This window comes from Spermophilus citellus (assembly GCF_964194105.1).
Source record: "Spermophilus citellus genome assembly, chromosome: 9".
Taxonomy (NCBI): domain Eukaryota; kingdom Metazoa; phylum Chordata; class Mammalia; order Rodentia; family Sciuridae; genus Spermophilus; species Spermophilus citellus.
Window position 1 is genome coordinate 77,175,923 of NC_138191.1, and position 20,665 is coordinate 77,196,587.

Sequence of the window (20,665 nt, forward strand, 5' to 3'; positions counted from 1 at the left end):
TAAGGCACAATGATCGCAAGTTTGAGGCTAGCATGGACGAATTATGGAGACTCTGTCTCAAAATAAAAATAAAAGGGTTGGAGATTAGCTCAGTGACAGAGTGGCCCTGAATTCAATCCCTGGCCTGGAAGGGGGAGGGATGGCAAAATAACAAGAGACAGGTGTGGACTCTGTGGAGATGTTTATCTTTAATCACTAACTCTCCAACTTACTGTATGATAGTGAATAAATCACCGACCTCTTCTAAGCTTCAATTTCCTCATCTAGAAATAGCAATAGAAATATTCCCACCTCTTGTGATTGTTGAGAAATAGCAAAACTAAGATAATCAGGCATAGTGCTAGAATATAAGAAGTGCTCATATAATGTTAGATATCATTGTATATTGAGGAGTTGTATAAGATATTGAGCATCTATTACAAACTCCAAGTGACAGAATGTGTTTTTATGATTTAAGTTGTTCTCGAATTAAAAGATGATTTATTGCACAATGTATTTGCCTAAAGAAAAATGTGGTTGGGAAGATGTTGGTTCATGGTTGCTTTCACTAATGCATTTTTTTTTTTTTTTTTTTTTATTCCAGAGACCTTTCAGTTTATTTCCAAAAGGCACCATGGTTTTCCCTTCAGCCTCACCTTTTTCCTGAATGGTTTGCAGGTAAACAGGTTAAGCTCCTGCTGTGAATTCAAGCACCGAAAAGGTTCCAGACTTGGAGGCAGACGAGGCTACTTTGGGTTTGTGTGCGTGGAGAGAGCATCTCCTTGCTACAAGTATGGAAACACATTTCCTGTGGTAGAGGGCTGGCTTTGCTGAAGTTTTCTTCTTATGTGTTTATTATTGCATTTCTTTATATGATTTTAAAAGCAAAACCAGTGTATATGAGCCCAAAATATCTATGTTAAAGGCTGTTTACTACATCACTGAATGTTTATATTTGGAATTAAAAATATAAGATTTATAGATGATTATATAATAGAGATAAAAGGTGCTAGTATTTTAAGTCATCTTACTTTTTTTTTCCTTTTTCCTCAAACTGCCTGAAATTCTGTTTCTGATAGAAAAGAGAGGACAGTTTTTAAATTTTTTTTTTTTTACTTTATTTTTTGATGTTAGTAACTGGTCTAGGATTAAAACCCCAAACACATGCCTTGTACCAAGCATCAGTCCTGTGTGACTGAATATTAAAGGTTATGCATATTAGGGGTGCGCTTGCATTATGATGTGGCCCAATTTGCCTTCTCATTATCTTCATTTCAATCTTATAACAAAATGCATGATGAAAGGTTAGTTTTAGCTGTTGTTTATCAGCTTTCATGTTGGACATTCTCTTTGAAATTGGGAGTTTTGCCTTTGGGCTTTCATTTTTTTTTCTGAAAATATTCATGGGGAATTGACTTGATGCCAAACTAGAACACAAGAGTGAACCAACCAAGTGACATGCTATCATAGAAGTTATTCTAACAGGAGAAGGGAAAATAACATACTAATACACTAATAAATCATGTCACATGGTATTAAGTAGGATAAACACAAAACATGATAAGGGAATTACCAAGAGAAAGGGGCACAAGGGTCATGGGATAAGGAGTTGTCTTAAGTGAGGTAGTCAGGAAACACCTCTCTGATGGTTTTTGAGCAGAAACTAGAAAAAAAGGTCTCTTCCTCCTGATAGCTTTTTAGAGAGGAAAAACATGCAGAAGGCACGAAGGAGAAGCATACTTGGAGTATGTGTGTCTCAGATTATGTGACCAGAGCCAAAATAAGGAATGGAACAGTGATAGAAGATGAAGACAGAGGAGCAGTGGGACCAAACCATGTAGAAGTTCTAAAGTCATAGAGTGACCATCATTCAGAGGAGGATGAGAAACCTGCAAGGTTTTGAGCAACTAGCCCAAACTGACAGGAAATCCTATGGGAAATATAAACCACCAGAGTGGGGAGAATCTTGGAAATTTTTATTTCAGGAAAGAGATATTGGTGGAAAGAGTTTGATGTGATTGGATTCAATATATATTTTAAAGGTAGAGCTTACAGAGTTTTTTGATGGATAGATTCAGGGCTGACATAAAGAATCAAAGTTGACTAAAAAGTTTTTGGCCTAAATAGCTAGGAAGATGTCCTATTAACATGTACTTAAGATAGGTTTGTGAAAAATGCAGGCTTAGAGATCAAATGAAGGGGTTTTGGTTTTGGACCACAGTGAGTGTGAGACATCTGAGACACTGTAAGTTACTGTTCACTAGGCAGGTGGATGTATGAATCTGGGCTCAGGTAAGGGGTCTTGGCTTGATATCTAAATTTGAGAAAGGTTTGTATGTAGAAGGCACGGCACTGAAAGTCATGGAATGGAGTGAGATTGCTTAAGAAAGGATATACATAGAGAAAATGTCGGAGAATAAGCTGCACATCATTACAAGTCAGAGGTGGGGGAAATCAAGAGGCACCAGCCTGACAAGGATAGTCAGTGTTCAGAAAGAGAACTCAGACCAATATTTTGGAAATGAACAGATGTTTGAAGAAGGGAATGCTTAACGGACTGAAATATGTGGGTAGATTAAGTAAAATGAAAACTAGAGATTGGACATTGACTTGGGGGAATGTGTTTGTTTTTGGTGATCTTGAGACAATTTATAGTGAAGTGGTAGGGATGTAGGCTCAATTAGAGTGGGATACAGAGCAATTGGGGAAGAACTAAGGTCCGAGATTATAGACATATTTTTAAAAGAGTTTCCTTTAAAAATGGTAATTTGGTGGTAACCAGGTGAGGGAATATAGGGGTTAAAGGAACATTTTATATTTTAAGAGGTGATACCATAACATGTCTTTATAGTAATGGATATGATTGATACTCTAAAGAAGGAAAAATAGATGAAACATGACATGAAGGGGAAAATTGCTAGCACTTTGTGCTTAAGTAGACTAGAGAAGATAGGATCTAGGGCTCACATGGGGTTGTAAACCCTAAGAAGAGAAAGGTCCTTCTTCTATAGCATCAATAGGAACATTGGCATATAGGGGAGAGAGAAAGGTAAGATGGGGGATTACGAAGACCAACTAAAAGTCATCTGCTAATTGTTTCTACTTTCTAAAATACGAAATACATTTATTAGCTGAAGTTGAGGAGGAGGGGTTGGAAATTTTAGGGGAGGGAACAGGTCTGAAAAAGATCATCCAGAGAGCAGGAGAATTGAATGGCCTAGAGCAAAATTTTGGTGCCAGGAAAACTAATGAGCTATGATTATCCACGTGCAAACACATTGCATTCTTTGGGATGTGTACCCATCAAATCTGTACATTTTTAGCTCTGAGCACTTTTTAGGAGGTGTCTGTACCACAACCTGACTGATGACATCTGCTGTTCTATTCCTAGCTTCTGTACAATCCTTTGTGTGATTTCAGATTCACAAAAAGTCCTCTCTACCTTCTTTCATCCACCTTTGCAAATATTATCAAAGTGGTTATGGCATTAAAGGATAAGGCTTGTTACCCTCAACATAACTGTACAATTCTTATAGGAATTGTTTTATAAATTCCTTAAAGAATTTGTTAATTTCTAAATCATTTCTTCCAATCAAACCTGTAAATGCTCAAAGTAGTGTTGTTTGATGTCCCCTGTTGCAGATTAGGTGAAAGTCAATTCAGACATGTTTAAAGGGGTAGGAATGGAAGGGTAAATCTAAAATCTTGTTTATTTGGCCCCTGGCCTATTTGAGATGATTTCGATTATTCCAGGGACACCAATACATAGAACTTCAGTGAGAGTTGAGAACCACCTATAAAGAGAACTGATATCACTGGTTATATTGAATATTCTTTTTTTGGAGACACCATTACAATACTTTTAGTTATTTTAAGGAGTGTATATTATCTCTTCCAGGTTGTTCAAAATGAAATTAGTCTTAACTCATTTAAAAAGGGCTGGTCCTGCAAATTTCACAATGTGATAAAGGAAAGATGTGGTCAAATAAAACCACTGGGACTTCTATTTCTAGAAATGATTGGAAATTACCTTCTTAAGGTCTTCAGGAAACAAGAAAATATTAGCAGTGGTCAATTCCAAAATGTGAAGGTTCTACACACTGTGCTCACCCCTTAATTATGGGAAATGTTTGAAGAGGCACGGTTGTTATTTTCAATTGCTAGAGTGAAACTTGGAAGAAGAGTTGCCTAACCAAGGAGAATGCAGAATGAGCTTTAGTAATCAAAATTGACACCTCAGATATACTCGGAAGTCAAATAGGTCGTCATGACAAGGGGGGCACAGATGCTACTCACTTCGTTCGTCCAATTCCCCTTAGCAGATGGGCAATAAAAGTCTGTGCATGCAGTAGAGAGGCATCAAAGCTTTTACATTGTCCCAGAATAACCAAAGGTAACAGCCTATCAGAAGCTCCAAGGAAGTGGGTCTGGTGTTGCCATTAATGAGGGAGGAACAGCTTGAACAGAAGGCAATGCTAGTAATCATATTTTGTGAAGAGGCATGACACCTTTATTCCAAGGAAAGCTATGTGCTAAGCACATCACCATTATAGTCCAGAAATATTTATCATGCTTATTATGGGTGAGGTAAGTTTATTTTCTTATTTCATTTTTCTACAGCATGATAGCTTGAGTGCAAATCCTTTTAGCTTCCCCCCACCCATGGGGAGATATTGAAATGTTAAGTGATAGAACTCAGTTCTTGCATTTGCTTATTGAGAGAATGTACTAAGACCAATTCCTGTGCTATTTCAAGACTGAACGTGGCTGGAATTCAGTGAAATCTTCAGTTTAAAAAATTGCTATTATATTTGATTTAGATTGAGGACAATTTTCAGATTTTACTATTACTCCTATTGTTCCTGGGCTGACAAGTTTTGACTGCACTTGGAAGCCTTTTCACCTGTCCACTACAAGAGACTTAGTTCCCCAGTAGTGTGTGACATGGAGAGAGGGGGCCATGTGAAGTTCTAGAGAAGGAGGAACATTGAAGCTGATGCCTGCCAGACACCTATTCCAAGTCATGGACTGTCTGCGGGCATTGGTGAAAACTTCTACAAATTGTGTTAGTTTCTGGTGAGAGTGGGTACTTTCTCTGGTGGAAACCCAGCTGTGTGACATTTGTCTGTGTCACTGATCATCTTAGCAGCTACACCTGTCATGGAACACTATGTTGTACTCCAGTGGAAGGTGATGGAGTCTAACAGTTTTGAGCAAGAATTCCATCTACATACCTACATACATCCAGCTAATCTACTGGATGACCTTGAGCAAGTCATGGAAGCTTTTCAGCTTCAGTTTCTCCATTTGTATAACAGTGACAATTGTTTGGTAATGGTTTGTGGGTGATGAATCCCTTAAGATACTATAAATAGAGTGCCCAGTAAAGAGCGTGGCACAGAGAGGGTATTCAACAATTTATCATTATCATTATCATCATTTTATTAATGTATAGATTATTAGTACTGAAACTCTTAATTTTATACTAACTTTAATACTAACTTAATCAATAGCAAACAATTTATTCACATCACTTTTGTTACAACTGAATAAAAACTTTTTTTTATGTTATAATACACTCAGATCATCTGGGTGGTTCACCAGATTTGACTTGGCATGACTTCATGACTTCCACAAATTGTTGCCCTTTTTGAGGAACAAAATATTATTGCCATCAAAAATTGCTGGCAGACTGCAGTACAGGCTTCAAAAGGCCACTCAAAAACAATAATGTCAGTTCTGTTAGAATTAGGGTGCAGACTCCTGAGTTATTTATTTAAAGGACACAATTATGTGTGACTATGTATGTTTCTTAAAAACATCTGTCATACTTGCATGCCTTTTGTTGTTGTGTTATTGGGATAATAAATTATCAAAGACTGAATGCCATCTTCTGATTATTTTTATCTCAGCTTCCCTATTTATAAACCTGAATGTTCTTTTATTACATAAGTCTCATTGAAGGACTTTAATTATCTATCTATTATTATATATTAGTTTCTATTCATGACTATTATAAGATAAAAATCTATTTTATGGTACAAATTTTGGTTTGACACCGTAGTTCTTGGTTAATAAGTTGTTTATTATGTGGGTAAGATTGTTAAGAATTTGTATTCATTGACGAGATTTTAGTATCAATGATTTATTTTTAATTAAATTATGTGTACAGTAGAAAAATATTTCTCATACCATTTCTTACTACAATAAGAGATAAGCACTTTAAAAAGTTTTGAGTTTCTACCTTGCCACACAGAAGTTAATAAGCACTTTATGCTAATATTTTTCATAGGTGCATTATTGCAATGGGCCTTGACAAAAAACCATCTTCAATGAAACCTAGGAAAGAGAAAAGCACTGATAAAAGAGAAGAACTGAGGAAGGATAGAGAGAATGGGATATCAAGAAGAAATGAGATGGAGGTGAACAAAACCTCTCTCTCAGCCACTTGTTCAGTTCAAGAAATAAATATGGGAGTCAGAGAAGTGAGAACTGCTATGGAAGAAATGGAACTTAAAGGAAAACAAAGACGGAATGATTGGGAAAACAACCAAAGAAATACTTTCAAATATGGTAATAAATTATCATAGGGCTGTTTTGTTGCTGCTGCTATTACTTAAACTCTTAAATTTTATCAAAAATATGCATTAAATGCTGCTCCTCAATAGAGATCTTTAGGCAGCTCTGTGTCCGGTAAGGAATCCCCAACCTGCTTCCCTGCTTCTTTGTATGGAGTCCTGCATCCCCTATCTTGGAGGAGTGCACACAGACCCCAAGGGTTGAAGGTGCCTGTTGTGAGGATGAGGGAGTAGAAGAGGAATTTCTGCCTGTGAGAGCCAGAGGCCCTATTGACTTTTGCACAGATCATTTTAACCAAATAGAATTTCACTTATTTATTTAGGTTTTGAATGTTCTTTTCTTTAGTGCAAATGAATGGCTTTGTGTCAGGTAGGTATAATCTATATGATTATATGCTGAAAAGTATTCCATCACTAAAAGCAGTTGTCATAGGCTCATGGGTCTGGAGGCTGTCTGCCTTTTTTTTTTTTCTTCTTTTTTCTCTTTCCCGCCCCCTGGCTGTCTCCTCTGTGTGTGTGTGTATATATATATATACACACACACATACACACACACACACACACACATACGTATACACACACACACAAAAAACATCAAATATATTTATTTGATATTGTATTAGTCAGTTTTCCCTTGCTGTAAACAAAATACTTGTCCACAAAAAACAACAACAACAAAACCCCAAACAACAGTGTACAAAAAGTTTATTTGGGGTCACAGTTTCAGAGGTTCTGTCCATGGCCAACCAACTCCATTTCTTTGGGTCTGAAATGAGCCAGAAATCAGGGTAGAAGGGTGTGGTTGAGGAAAGCTACTTAGTTCATGGTAACCAGGAAGGAGGGGGGTGAGGAGCCAAGAACAAGATATTATCCCCAAGGACATGCACCCAGTGACCTATTTCTTCCAGTCATGCCCTACTTGCCTATAGTTATCACCCAGTAGTCTATTCGCACTATGAATCCATCAAATGGATTCATCCACTGGTGATATTACAGCCCCATGATCTAATCATTGCCTAAAAGCCCCACCTCTGAAGCTTGTTGTATTGGGAATATGCTTTCAACATATGAGCCTTTGGGCAGACATTAAAAGATCCAAAATAATAATATATGTAGTAGATATAATTATTCCCTGCATTTTACAGGCTGAAATTGGAGAGTCAGACACTAGTAAGAAAGTGGAACTAAGATTCATTAGAGATTTGTCCAGTTCTAAAGCTTAGAAATTCAAACCATGTGCAATCTTCTATTCTGTAAAAGCTCTCCTAGATTCTAGATGGTTGTGGATTTTAAGAATCAGAAAGGGAGAGTGGCTGAGTGTCCCTTTTATACCAAGGAGACAAAGCCTAGATTAGAGGAACAATGACTACAGGTTAGGTTGGCCTGTGGAAGGGCGGGCATCCCAGGTATTTTCTTCCTCATCTCATCTCGTTGCTGCCCAAGGGTTCAGAAATATGAGAGAAAAACCACAGATCTATTTTAGCACTGGACTTCATGTTTGCTTATTACTGAAATCATGTGCTTTTCCTAAGAGAGATTTCACTCACAATACTTTTACCCAGTTCACCTCTCTCCATGATCCTGCCTAGTTTTTATCCTTATCTTGAACTGAGAATTTAAAATATTGGTAGCAGCATCAATTGCAAAGACATTAACACATGAGGATGTGTTTTCACTTGTTTTAACTTTAGTGACATGGAGGTTTATTAAAACCATGTTGAATAGAAAAAAAAGGCTTTCAATTTCTTCATTCTTTTTTTTTTTTAAACCAACATGGCTAGAACTATGAGACATATACTTTATGCCTAAGATAGAGCTTTCCCCCAGGTCCTTTTTCTGTGTTGGCTAGTTAATGGAGTTTAAATAGACATTAAAACAAAACAAAACAATAACAACAATGAAACCCAGCTGGGCTTTGGCTCTGCAGAGCAGCCCCTGATGTAGGTAGGAGCTGCAAGAAGTTTGAGTAGAGGTTCATGAGGGAGGTGGCAGCTGCATTGATGTTGACCTGGTTTTAACTCAAGTCCTCTTTACTGGGGATGGGAAACAATAGGCTAATTAAATTCTCTAGAAGAAGGAAAAGGAGATGAAGGAGCAGAAAAAATTATGAAAAAAAGGAAGGATGCCAAAAAGCATCCCACTAGTCTTTTATACTGAAACCATGATTTGGTAACCCAAAGGTGGCTTGTAACTCACAGAAGGCTGATATTTAGACATGATGATAGTAGGGGTAGAACAAAGCCAGGCAGCCTTTCATTTTATATTCTGAAAGAAAACACAGAAGCTTCTGCAAAAGAGGATACAGGGACCAATCTTATGGTTTACCACACGTTCCTTCAATGTTATGCTCTATTTTAATAATGTAACTGTAATTATGTCCTAATTGTGTACACTTGTACTGATCTGATTTTAATCAGGTGCCTCCTCTAAACCATACTGGTGTCCAGGGAGTGCATTTTGCATATGATTTCTCTTGCCCTATGATCAGTTCCCTCCACTAAAAAGTCACAACCACTGTTACAACTCATCTCTGATATTTATTAGGCACCTTCAGTTCATGGCACTGTGTAAAAGATTATTGCTTTTAATTCTATTTATTCATTCTATTTATTCATTGTACTGACCACATTATGAAGATATTAAAGCTTAAAGATGTCAAACAAATTGTTTAAGATCACATAACTATGGAATGTTTTAACTTAGTGTTAGATACATGACTGCCTGACTGCAAACCCCTCATATTTTACCACTATGTAATATGATGGATGGCATTGGAGCAACCACTCATGTCCTGTCTGGCCCCCTGCTTATCTTGTGATCAGGGCAAATATCTTTAAAATGACATATGTATGTGTTCTGCCATTCAGCTTAATCCCTCCACTTTTGAACTCTTCTGCAGTTCCCTAAAATGACCAGTGGCCTTTCTTTGATTCCATTCTATCCCCACTCATCTGCAGGAGGTATGTTCCAAGATGTTCTGCAGATGTCTGAAACCATGGATAGTTCTGAACCCTATCTATATTATGTTTTTTCCTATAATAATAGTTAGGCACAGTGATTAAAATAATAATAAAATAGAATAATTCTGAGCACATATTCTAATTATTTAAAATTTAGTAATTGTTTAACTTCTAGAATTTTCTATATAATATTTTCATGCTGCATTTGATCACAGATGACTAAAACCACAAAAAATGAAACCTCATTAGAGGGAGGAACTACTGTACTCAGCACAACCTCAAATAATTGACCATGAGTCCTATATAAAAATCCACAGTTATTGAGCCCAGTAGTATTGAAACATTACTGAGGACTCTATATAAAAGCTAGTATAAAACAAATACACTATCTCTTGTGTGTCTACTTTTATTTTCTCATCAAAAATTGGAGGTTTCTTAATGGACAGCATTGTCTTATTGTAGGGTTTTAATCTTGCAGTTTTATTCTTGTCTTCATAGGACATTCTCAGTGACAGCTTATTGATTGTTAGTTACCTGGGCCAAGAGATGACTATCCTTTAACCTGGCCAGCAATTCTTGAATCAAAATATAAAAGTTTTATTAGTATTTCCTGTTAGTATCATGAATTATGAACCAAATTCTTCATCTTCTTGCTTATTTAAAAGATTTTTTTTAGCCTTTGTTTTATTTATTTTTTTGTGGTGTTGAGGATCGAACCCAGCACCAGTGCACAGGCCAGGTGAGTGCTCCACCACTGAGCCACAGCTCCAGCTGTGGCTTATTTTATAACTCTGTTTTACTGAAGTTCACATTTCTTGTTTAAATATATTAAATATTTTTTTGAAAGTATTTTTGTGAATTCTCTTGTTTTGCTTTCTTCATTATAGATTTTTATTTCGTTTTGCCTTCTTATATCTCCCACATTTGTTCTCCACATTAACAGAGCTTTCTTTATATGCATAGGGCATCTATTTCTAAATTAAGTTCCTTTTATTGCAGCAGGGTGGACAGCTCTCAAGTAAATTACCCAAGAGGCCCCAACACTGGAAGAGAAGCCAGAATATCTAATAACTAAAACTCACAAAATTGGGACGCCTTTATTTTCCCTGTAATTTTTATGTTAAGGATAATTATTTATTTGCTTAATTGGTTCTGCATGAGATCCTTCTGCTCTCTATCTTTGGCATGTTGTCACTTCAAGATTTTTAGGTTTTTTTTGGTGGAAGAAAAAGGGAAACAATTAAATATGAAAGGTGAAAAATTATAACCACGAGGGACTGCTGGAGTTTATCTGATATGACAATTTCCTTTTCCTGCTACAGATTTGTTGCACCTCTGTTGGGAATGAAGCAAATTTGTGACTGTGACAAGAATAGTTTATTTTGTAAGAATTTTTATACTTGGAATGTGACTATTTCATTTATTGTAGTGATGAATAATATACATGATTTCACTCTCACCTAGGTATAGAATCCTTCACAATGCTTTTCTTAACGTCCATTTGGTTCTCAAAGGATGTACTATTCATAGCGTTACCTCTCAGAGCCTTTGAACTTATTAATTGAAATTTTCCACGTCACTGTTCATTAACTTGATATCCAAATATTTTGAACATTCTTCATATGAAATATGACCTCATTGGGTCTCCAAATTAACTTTCATTATTATAATACTGTTCTCTTCATTTTTAATTTACTTCTCATTTATTGTCTTATCTCAAGTTCCTCTCATTCCCTTTCGGTCATTGTAGATGATGATGTTCATTTGTAAATGAACTTTTATTAGGTTTCAGTCTTATCATTTGGGGCCTCATTTCTTTTGTGCTCTCGGGTACATAACTGATTGCTGTCTTCGATCACTTCCTGTTACTTTTCCATGTTCGCTAATTGTGTGAAAAAGAAGCAGCAAAGGAAGGCCCCCAGAAGAGGAGATAATGGAGTCAAAGTTCTCATTAAAGTGAAATAGGTTAAGTATAAGGGATTCTATCTTCATTCTCACAGTGGAGATTTTCTTTTCTTTTTTTTTTTCTTCAGAATATGAAGAAGATTTTGAAATAGATGAGGAGAAACAAGATGAGAAAGCTAATGAAGAAGGACAGGCTGATGATCAAATGAATGGAATATCAAAGTCACCCTCAGAGGATGAAAAAGATAATTTAGGCCCTGAGGAGAGTGAAATCTTGTCATTGAAGGCACCAGATGCTGATGACAATGTGAAAGATGAGGATGATGGATGCTCTGAGAGTGAATCGGAAGATAATAAACAAGGCGAGTTGTTTGGCTTATCGTTGGCTTGGGCTGCTAAGTTGGTGTGTTACTGCTTTTCTCTCCCCAATATTTAATAAGATAATCTTTCTTTAAGCAGATGTTTAGAACACGTTACGTAACCACAGGATGCTGGACAATCAACCTCCCATAGGTATCCAAATTTCAGATGTGTTCCTTAATCCTCTCTTTCCTTAGTTTGATGGAATTTTTCAATAGGTTTTTAGTCAAAGCTTGTGGTACATCTTCAATTTACTTAGAAAGATACTATATACTTTTTATCACAATTTCCTCTTACACACACACACACACACACACACACACACATATGCATGCACACCCTTTGTGCCTTTTGAAAAATGACAAGTAACTCTTGCTCCGTAAAAGGAAAAGCTGAAAATTTATACCTTTAGTTATTTCTATTTTTTCCCTCATTTTTTCTTTTATTTAACTTATCTTAAGCACAGGATGCAAGCATATTAACTTCATGGAAGAGTTTGTGGCCTCCTTATAATCTTTAACCATAAAATGATTCCAAATGTTCACAGGGAAAATACAGTATTCAGGTAGCAAGAGAAACTTTCATTACCCGAGGCATACATACATTTTTAAGACATTTTAAAAAGATCTTAATTCACCAAATTCTGTTCAATACAAGAAGAAATACATTTTTCTGCTTTGTCCTATAAGAGGATTTGGCCAAGGCTTTGTGGTTTCTAGTTAATCAAATATCTTTCTTGATACATCTTGAACATTTCCCAGCAATAGCAATAAACCTCTCTTATATTTACATATTTGTACGTTTTTGTAATTTGCTTCTGACTAGAGAACAATGTCACATTATAATTATGTTTTGAATGGCTGTCCAGTTTTTCCATTCTTTTTACCCCTCAAAAATTTTTTTCCTGTATGAAATCCCATAATTTTAAATTTATGGAACACTTTAGGATAATATGAGCAGGGAGTAAGTAATCAAGTAATCACAAAGCAAATAGTTTGCAATTACACCGTCTTCAAAAAATAATTCAAATAATTCTAAAACTTTATGCACAAGTGTGCAAGGCAATAATAATGACAATGATGATAATAATAATAATAATAATAATAATAATAATAATAAAATAGAAATCATTTAGAGTAAAACAGAAAATGATTTTGCTAGGAAGCAGAGATGGAACTATGACTATGTTTGCAACAAAAATCTAATCCTGAACTTCCTTATAGCCAAGGTAAAAAGTAAAACAATTCAAAAAAATTAGGATGAAGTTAACTACTAGTAAATTTGAAAACAAGATTTTCACTCATTTTTATTAACTACTTAAGATTAATGGTTAGACACTAAAATATATTTTAATGTTTTCAATCAGGCCTTCTCTATATAATTTCTCTTAATATGTTTTATGTTTCTTAGATTAGATATGCCTGATATATATATATATACACACACACACACATACATATATATTTTCTCATTTTGAATGTGAATTTTGGAATTAAGTTTATGTGCCTATAGGCATAGAGAAGGTTAAAGAAGTCAATGGAAAAGTGATATCACCTGAGTCAATAATTTTAAAGCAATTACATAAGTGACTTGAGCCTGGAAAAGGATTGAACATGTGTTTGCTTGTAAATATATCTGATTTTAAACACAAAAGACTCTTAATTTTTTATTTCTACAATAATGGTGGGAGATTTTCAAGTTGTTGGTTTCATGAAGATTCTGGAACTCTGAATATCAGTCACCTAGGGATTAGTTTTGAGCTATGTAATCATGTTGTTTTGGGGTATTGAATGGATTCTTCTAAGATAGCGTAATTTGTGTGTGTGTGTGTGTTCGTGTTCAGACAGAGAAGGATGTTAGCAGTATTTCAAAAGGCATCAAATTGATAATGTAATAAATCACATAATAGCTTGCTGTTTATTAAGACTTACTATGTGCTAAGCCTTTTATTAAATGTTTTATATGACATTTCATTTACTTCAAATAATTTGGAAAAACACTTTTTTATTTTAATCTCCATTTTATAAATAAATAAACTTTGAAATGGTAAATTAAGTAATTCCCAAGGTCACATAGCCAAAAAGTAGTGGAAACAGTATGCAAATGTTACCCAACTTCAGAGTCTAAAATTTGGAGAAAATTGCATTTCTTCAAAATCAGAAAATATCCCGTTGCTTAAAATTAAAGTAAGTCCCTCCAATAGAAGGATTTTGTTTCCTTAAAGCATTTATGTTGAACCCTTTATCTTATCTACAATTTTTTTGGTCTTACTTTGTTTTTAAAAAGAGGAAATAAAAATGGGCAACTTGTAATTTCACCCACATTTGTAAACTTTTCTCCTCCCTAGACTGAGTTCTGGGTTCACTCTGAGGCTTTTGCTAAGTTCTAGCTAATCCCTCTCCTCTTCCATTACTCTGCCCACTTCAGCAGCCTCCACAGAGCTTTTTGTTTTATGAAGCTTTCTTCAGGGGTTCATTTTACATTCATTGATTCAATCTGTGTTAAATGTTGTCCTTCAAATTATTTTTACACATTAATAATACATAAATTATTTACACTAGGAAAGCCATGACTGTGTGTTATTCTTGTTATTCCTCACAGAGCTGATATAAATATTAAAAATAACACCAATTCTATGATGTTTTGGTTAACACCATGATGCCTAGGTGCATTTATGCTATATAATTATTATTGGAATTAAAAAAATACATTTAGCAGCATTGTATAGATACAGAATATAGAATGTTAAATAAGTATGCAATAAAAAATCTATAAGAACATAGCCAGTCCACAAAGCTTGGAAAATTTAATGGTCAAAAATTAAGTTGGTCAGCTGTTTTCTTTTGTTGTTATATTGATGTCATCAAACTATCCTTTTAAAAGGTCCTTTTGCATCCTGGGCATCTACATGAAAACACCATTATTCTGAAATAAAATCTCATTGCTTATTGCTCTCTCATTCCTTCACCACCAGGTTCACTTATTTTCCATCCCTTTATTTTGATAATCTACCTTTGCGTTATTCAAAAACACGCCTTTTAGCCTGTGAAGTATCAGAATTATATATTTCATTCAGCAAATAACTAGCATGTATTTAAAATGATGACATGATAGATTCCTCCACTCTGTTGAAAAGCGAGACAGCATTTCATCTTCAAAAGTGTAAGAGGCATATTGTGACCACTGAAACTCAGACACCAGCCCATCCGTTTTATTGACATGATTAAGAATCTTGCTGTTAGTATTTGGATGTGTTTCATTTGAACCTGCCTGCACCTGTTCCCAGAGGGCAAACAATTGCCCAGGCTGTCACTCTTGTGACAAGTCAGCCCCATTTAAACTGCCAGCTAACAATTGTGCTGGCCCGCCTTGATGAACACACTGTGCTGAGCAGCCCGTGAGTGATAGAGTGCTGTGGACTGAACGCTGACTTAGAGAGGACTCTGGTTTAGGAATGATGTGTGAGCCTTCCTATCATTTAAAAAGAATGACAGCCTCCTTTCTCTGCATTTGTGTTGGCAACCCCAGACACTAATTTACCAGTTGAAAATATATTGTCACAGATGAATGTTATAAGGTTGCAAGGAAAGTATCATGTCACTGGGAATATGCTTTTATTCTTTTATGGACAGTTTGGATGATAGTGCCTACGAGTAAGAGGTAAAGACTAAGTAGCTCCTTATGAGAGGGATGAGGGAGAGACAGAGACAGAAAACAGAAAATCATTTCCTAGTATATGAAGAGAGCAAGACGTGAAGTTTTTTTTTTTTTTTTTTTTTTTTTTTACTAGTAAGAAAGATAATGATTTCTTTGGGTTATTTTTCACTGTCTTAGAAGTCATTTTTATAAATGGAGAGTATTCCTCAATCCACAGTCATGTCTCAATAATCAAAGTAGTAAGACACAGCTTTAAGGTGGGTACTTAAATGCAACACCATTCCTTAGTTTACACAAAATATTTTTATATGAGTTATTTCTCTGTGGTCTTAGTTCTTCCCATTATACAACAATGCCACTACCTAGACACTCAGGAAACTTTTGTGAATGAGGGGCTGATTGACTGCATTAATAAACTAAAATATAAAACTTACACAGTAAAATATAAGGAGATTTTTTCCCTCTGATATATCTATGTTTACTTGTAGTTATTCATTTGAGCAAAGTAATGCACATATTTTTTCTCGTTGATGAATTGAGACAATTCATGGCAATTGTCTGTATGAAGACATATGTTCTTATAGCTAATTACTACTCTTACCTGAAATTTAATGATTTCTATCTCCATTTTCATTAAGCACATATCCATTCTATTATATTTATTGAGTATAAAGCATTTGTCTATTTAGGTATTGTTTAACATAAAGATATTGACTGAATCCTAGTATTTGATATAAAATATTGACAGTTTCAGGAACTCATGAGTATAATCAAGTTAGAATTATTCATACAAGTAGTAGTAGAATATATAAATTTGTTTGTCATGGCTCATTTGAAGAAAACAGGAGTATCACTGATATAGATTTTGCCATAAATTCTTAAGACTAAGGAATAAGAAAGGGAGTTGTGGTGAATTTCCACAATTACTTCATTAGTATTTGTTAAGTAGCTGAAATGTATATATATTTACATTTTCATATATTTAATTTATCTATATTTATAAACTATATATATACATGATACTATTTATATAAATACATATGTATTTATATTAATTATATATATCATCGTCAATGTTATAAATAAACCTGGGAAGGTTTTGGCTGCTATATTTTGCTGTATTCATATTACATACTTCAGAGTGTGTGCTTTGGACTCCAGAGTGGTTGGCAAAATGAAGATTAACTACTGGAAGTTGAAAAAGGAGGACAGACTATCTCATGAGTTCTGATCTTGGAGAGAACTATATCCCACTTGTCTTTGAGTGGTGACAGTAGAAAATTATCTAAAAGGAGCAATAGTGAGTCCATGATAGTCAGACCTTCCTGTTTCAGAGTGTTTAAGTAGGTAGAGGGGTTTGGTTTTATTGCCTTGTATCAATGCAATACAGTTGTTTTGCAAAACTTTCTGCTTTGTAGATAATAGCCATTGAATATTATTTAATGTTTTTTGGACCTCACTTTTTGAATCTAGAAAGAAAGAAGATAGGGACTACTCCATAGGATTAAATAAGATGTTTATAAAGAGTTTACCACACTGTTTGGTATATAGTAAGTGCATAATCATGATCAAGCTTTATTAATTTTTTCTTCAGTAAATGGTAGCTATATTGACAAAAATAAATTTATTAGAATATACCATATATATGATAGGAAAAGACTAAAAGTTATAAGGAAATGGTTAATTTGATGAGGTTAAATTTCTGCTATGGAATTTTTATGATGACTTCTAGAGAACAAGTAGAATTATCTCTATTTTAAAGTCTAGAAAACAGAGATTTAGAGAAATTATGTACCATAAGCAAACTCAAAGCTAGTAAGTAGCTGAGTTATGATGGAGACACCTACAGTTTGTGTTACAGAAGAACATATTATTTTATCTCAATTCTATGTTTTATAAAATAAGATTTTATTCACAATGATGAAAAAATACAGGACTCGTTCTCAAAGAGATATCGATAACATGAAAAGGGAAGAAGGATTTGAGGACTGATTGTGATGAGAATAAGTCACAGATGCTGCATAGAATGTGAAACAATGGGATCAAACTTGCTGTCTTTGGCCAAGGCATCCAGCACTGAGTGCAGACCTTTTCTTTGCCAAAAGGACCAAGAACAAGTCCTTTCAGCATTTATACCAGGAAGAGACAAATGGAATCAAGAGGAGGTAAAGTTGTTTACCAACATGCCTCCAAGAGACATTTTCCCTCCTAATGAAAAAAATTTACATATATGTCCCTAAATTTCCTCTATATGAAAGGTTTTTTTAATATAAAATGTTTTTCATTTCAAAAAGAATAAATAGAAATCATTTTGAAAATCTCATTCCATGGCCCTGAAGCTTTTGGAGTTTTTTTGTAAGCAAAATCTTACTCTAGTCTGTATGGAAAATGAGAGCAAGAAATGAGACTGAAACTGAATTATACCATGAGGTTAGAGAGAGATTTGAAAACTGAAATGAGTTTATATAGGAGGTCAGGTGCCCTCGCCACTTCAAGGCCATTCATTCTCCTGATCTCTCTTTGCTGAAGGACTGACTCAAAATTGAACCAGAGCGTGTGTCAGCCTTTTGAAATAAAATAATACAATTAATAGAAGCTACTAAAGAAGATAGAAGAGTCTTTATTTTTTATCAAATGAACAATACTCAGGGCCAAAATAGAGAGTCATCATGCCAATACACTGGTGATAGATGTATTTTTGGAAGCTCAGACTAAGTATAACATTGTATCCTAACTAACTGCAATTAATGAAGGCTATGGATGAAATCGCTAGTAAGCAAGATCTGCTTTTCCTTTTAAAAATAGCTATAAAATCCTTACAACTGGGGAGATCATGGATCCTAAGGTTTTTGAACTGATACAAATCCAATGGAGAACAATTCTCCTTGATCTGCCATGTTCCCTTGCATATCCAGATTTTGTAAAATAGAAAATAAAGAATAAGTAGCTAAAATATGTGATTTCTTTGAAGAATAGTGGTCATCTGGTGTGCTTGTCAAGGTACCTGGGAGATAAGAACAAATGGAATTATGCTTAAGGGGTTCTGTTGCTCAAAGGCTTTTTTCTATTTTTTTTTGTTATTGTTTTTTTGCTGCTATGTAGCATCTCTCAAATCTTAGTGGAAACTCTGATATGTCTCTGTGACTATACATAAAATGCTCAGACCTGTCATAGAGAGCTGATGGGGCTGGAGGGACAGAGAGAAGAGAATAAAGGTAAAGACAGGCATTTTTTTTCTCTTAAACTCTGTGTTAGCTGCTTCAGCCATCTGTGTAGCTGTCACACAGAAATAAAAGAGAAAAAAATGAATAAGAGCACAGAGAAAAAGAGAAAACAAGAAAGCCAGGCAGTATTTAAGTGTAGGCTATTTCCTTTGAAAATTTTTCTATAATAACAATTATAAACCATATCTATTGGTCAAAAAATTTGTATTTCTGTGCTCCAGAGCAGTGTATACAGTGACTTTTGTGCTATGCATCTTTCTTATAGAGCCTTATAGAGTCAATGCTAATGTTATGTTCTTTTGAGGGTTTTTTTGAAGATTTTTTTGGGTAGTATGCAAACCACTGTTGACTACTTTAAATTTTTAGACCATGTATCTGTAGTACCACCTGAATGGATGGCTCAAATCTTTTTTTCTGGCTTGGCAGGCTCATCTCGCAGCTTCTGCACTCTCTGCCTTTTTCAGAGCCCTCCCCTGAACTATGGGAGTTGTGTCACCCTCAGAGGCAAAGAGCCTACAAGTGCAAAGGAATTTATATTTCCTAGGGTGGCCCATAGCTAGTATCACACTGATCCAAAGGATGAAAACTCAGCTCCATCTTAATTTAATTATAGCCTTTTAGTATAACTTAGACATCAGAGGTCCCTGTTGGAACAGGCTGAGGTTGAGTCCTTGTTTCAAATAGCTCCTTGGCTGATTACTTCTCTTCCTGGCCTGGGTTCCTCCATTCCCTTAAATGCTTCTCCTGGAGCATATTTTCAATACAGTACTTGCACTTGCAGTTTGATCTCAATGCCTTGCTTTAAGGCAACTGGAAGAATGACAATATCTCCTTCAACACACACACACACACACACTCACATAAACACACACATCATTTAATAACATTTATTAAATATCAACATAATGGGTAAATGCACAGATCTTACCAGGGTGGTGAATATTATGGTAGACAAAAATGGGAGGATCATACAGAGAATACTAGGTCTATACAAGAGGATAAATAAATACATGCCTCAATATCAAAGCAAAGAATAATTCATTTTTTTTCTATAACAAAGTAGATATTTAGAAAGTTTTTCCAATAAAATGAGTTTCAAAATGCAAATCAAAACAATAGGTTTGGGTTTTGATTAAATAGAAGCTCTTATGAAAAACTTTTATAGTTCATAGATTAGAGAGAATTTTCTTTATTATGATGATTATGTGGGAAATGTTGGAAAAGGGAATCAAGTTTACTAAGCTCTATTTTTAGAAAGTTTAGTATGATTTATTACTAATATAGTTTCCACAATTAAATGAGATTCTTTATGGAACAACAATAATATCATCATATTTATCTCCTGTTTATATTAAAACAGCTTCAACAATCTCATCCGGAAGTCACCCATATTCTAGTGACAGTGAAGATGATCTTGCAGAAAGAGCCAGTGAAGTGCATGTTGAAAACAGTACACAAGAAAGTCCTAGAAGTTCATCTGCTCAGGAGCTGAGTGAAAATGGTGAGTCAGAAAAATCCCATCATCTAATTGAGGAATCCTTAGAAATTGAAACTGAAGACCAAGATATAACAAAAGCAGCTGTGGAGACCCAGCCTCTGCCAAGAGAGGAAAGCTATGAGAACATTCTTGAAGAAATGCAGAAAGGAACCCAACAGATTGCAGAGAATTTATTTGAGAAGTCCAGGAAACCTACCTCCAAGGAAGAAAAGGAAAAGAGTAAGCTTTGGGAAGTAGGCACTGCTAAGGTGAAGGACAAAACAGCAGGTCTCCCTGAGGTGGAGAAAGAGGGTAAGTATGTCCTCTGAATTGACTTGCCATTGTCCCCATGCATGGAAGCTGATTTTGGCCATTGCATACTGCCCAAACTTGGGAAATACTGCTGTGATATGGTAGAGGGATTCAATATTTTCCCTTTTGTCTCTTTGTCACATAATCATACGTGTATTTTCGGCTTGCTGATTTCCTTCTATTGCATTTTAAAAATTATTTGACAATTCTTAC

General features: G+C 35.1%; 1 protein-coding gene across 1 annotated transcript in view; it reads left to right on the top strand.

The window, feature by feature from the left end:
- Window positions 1–20,665, top strand: part of ERICH3 (glutamate rich 3) — a 101,126-nt gene that overhangs the window by 60,131 nt on the left and 20,330 nt on the right. Inside the window, exons 9-12 of the mRNA XM_081308243.1 lie at window positions 584–770; window positions 6,272–6,552; window positions 11,551–11,784; window positions 20,024–20,452. Of these exons, the coding sequence (XP_081164369.1) occupies window positions 584–770; window positions 6,272–6,552; window positions 11,551–11,784; window positions 20,024–20,452 (1,131 nt within the window). The remainder of the gene's footprint in view (window positions 1–583; window positions 771–6,271; window positions 6,553–11,550; window positions 11,785–20,023; window positions 20,453–20,665) is intronic.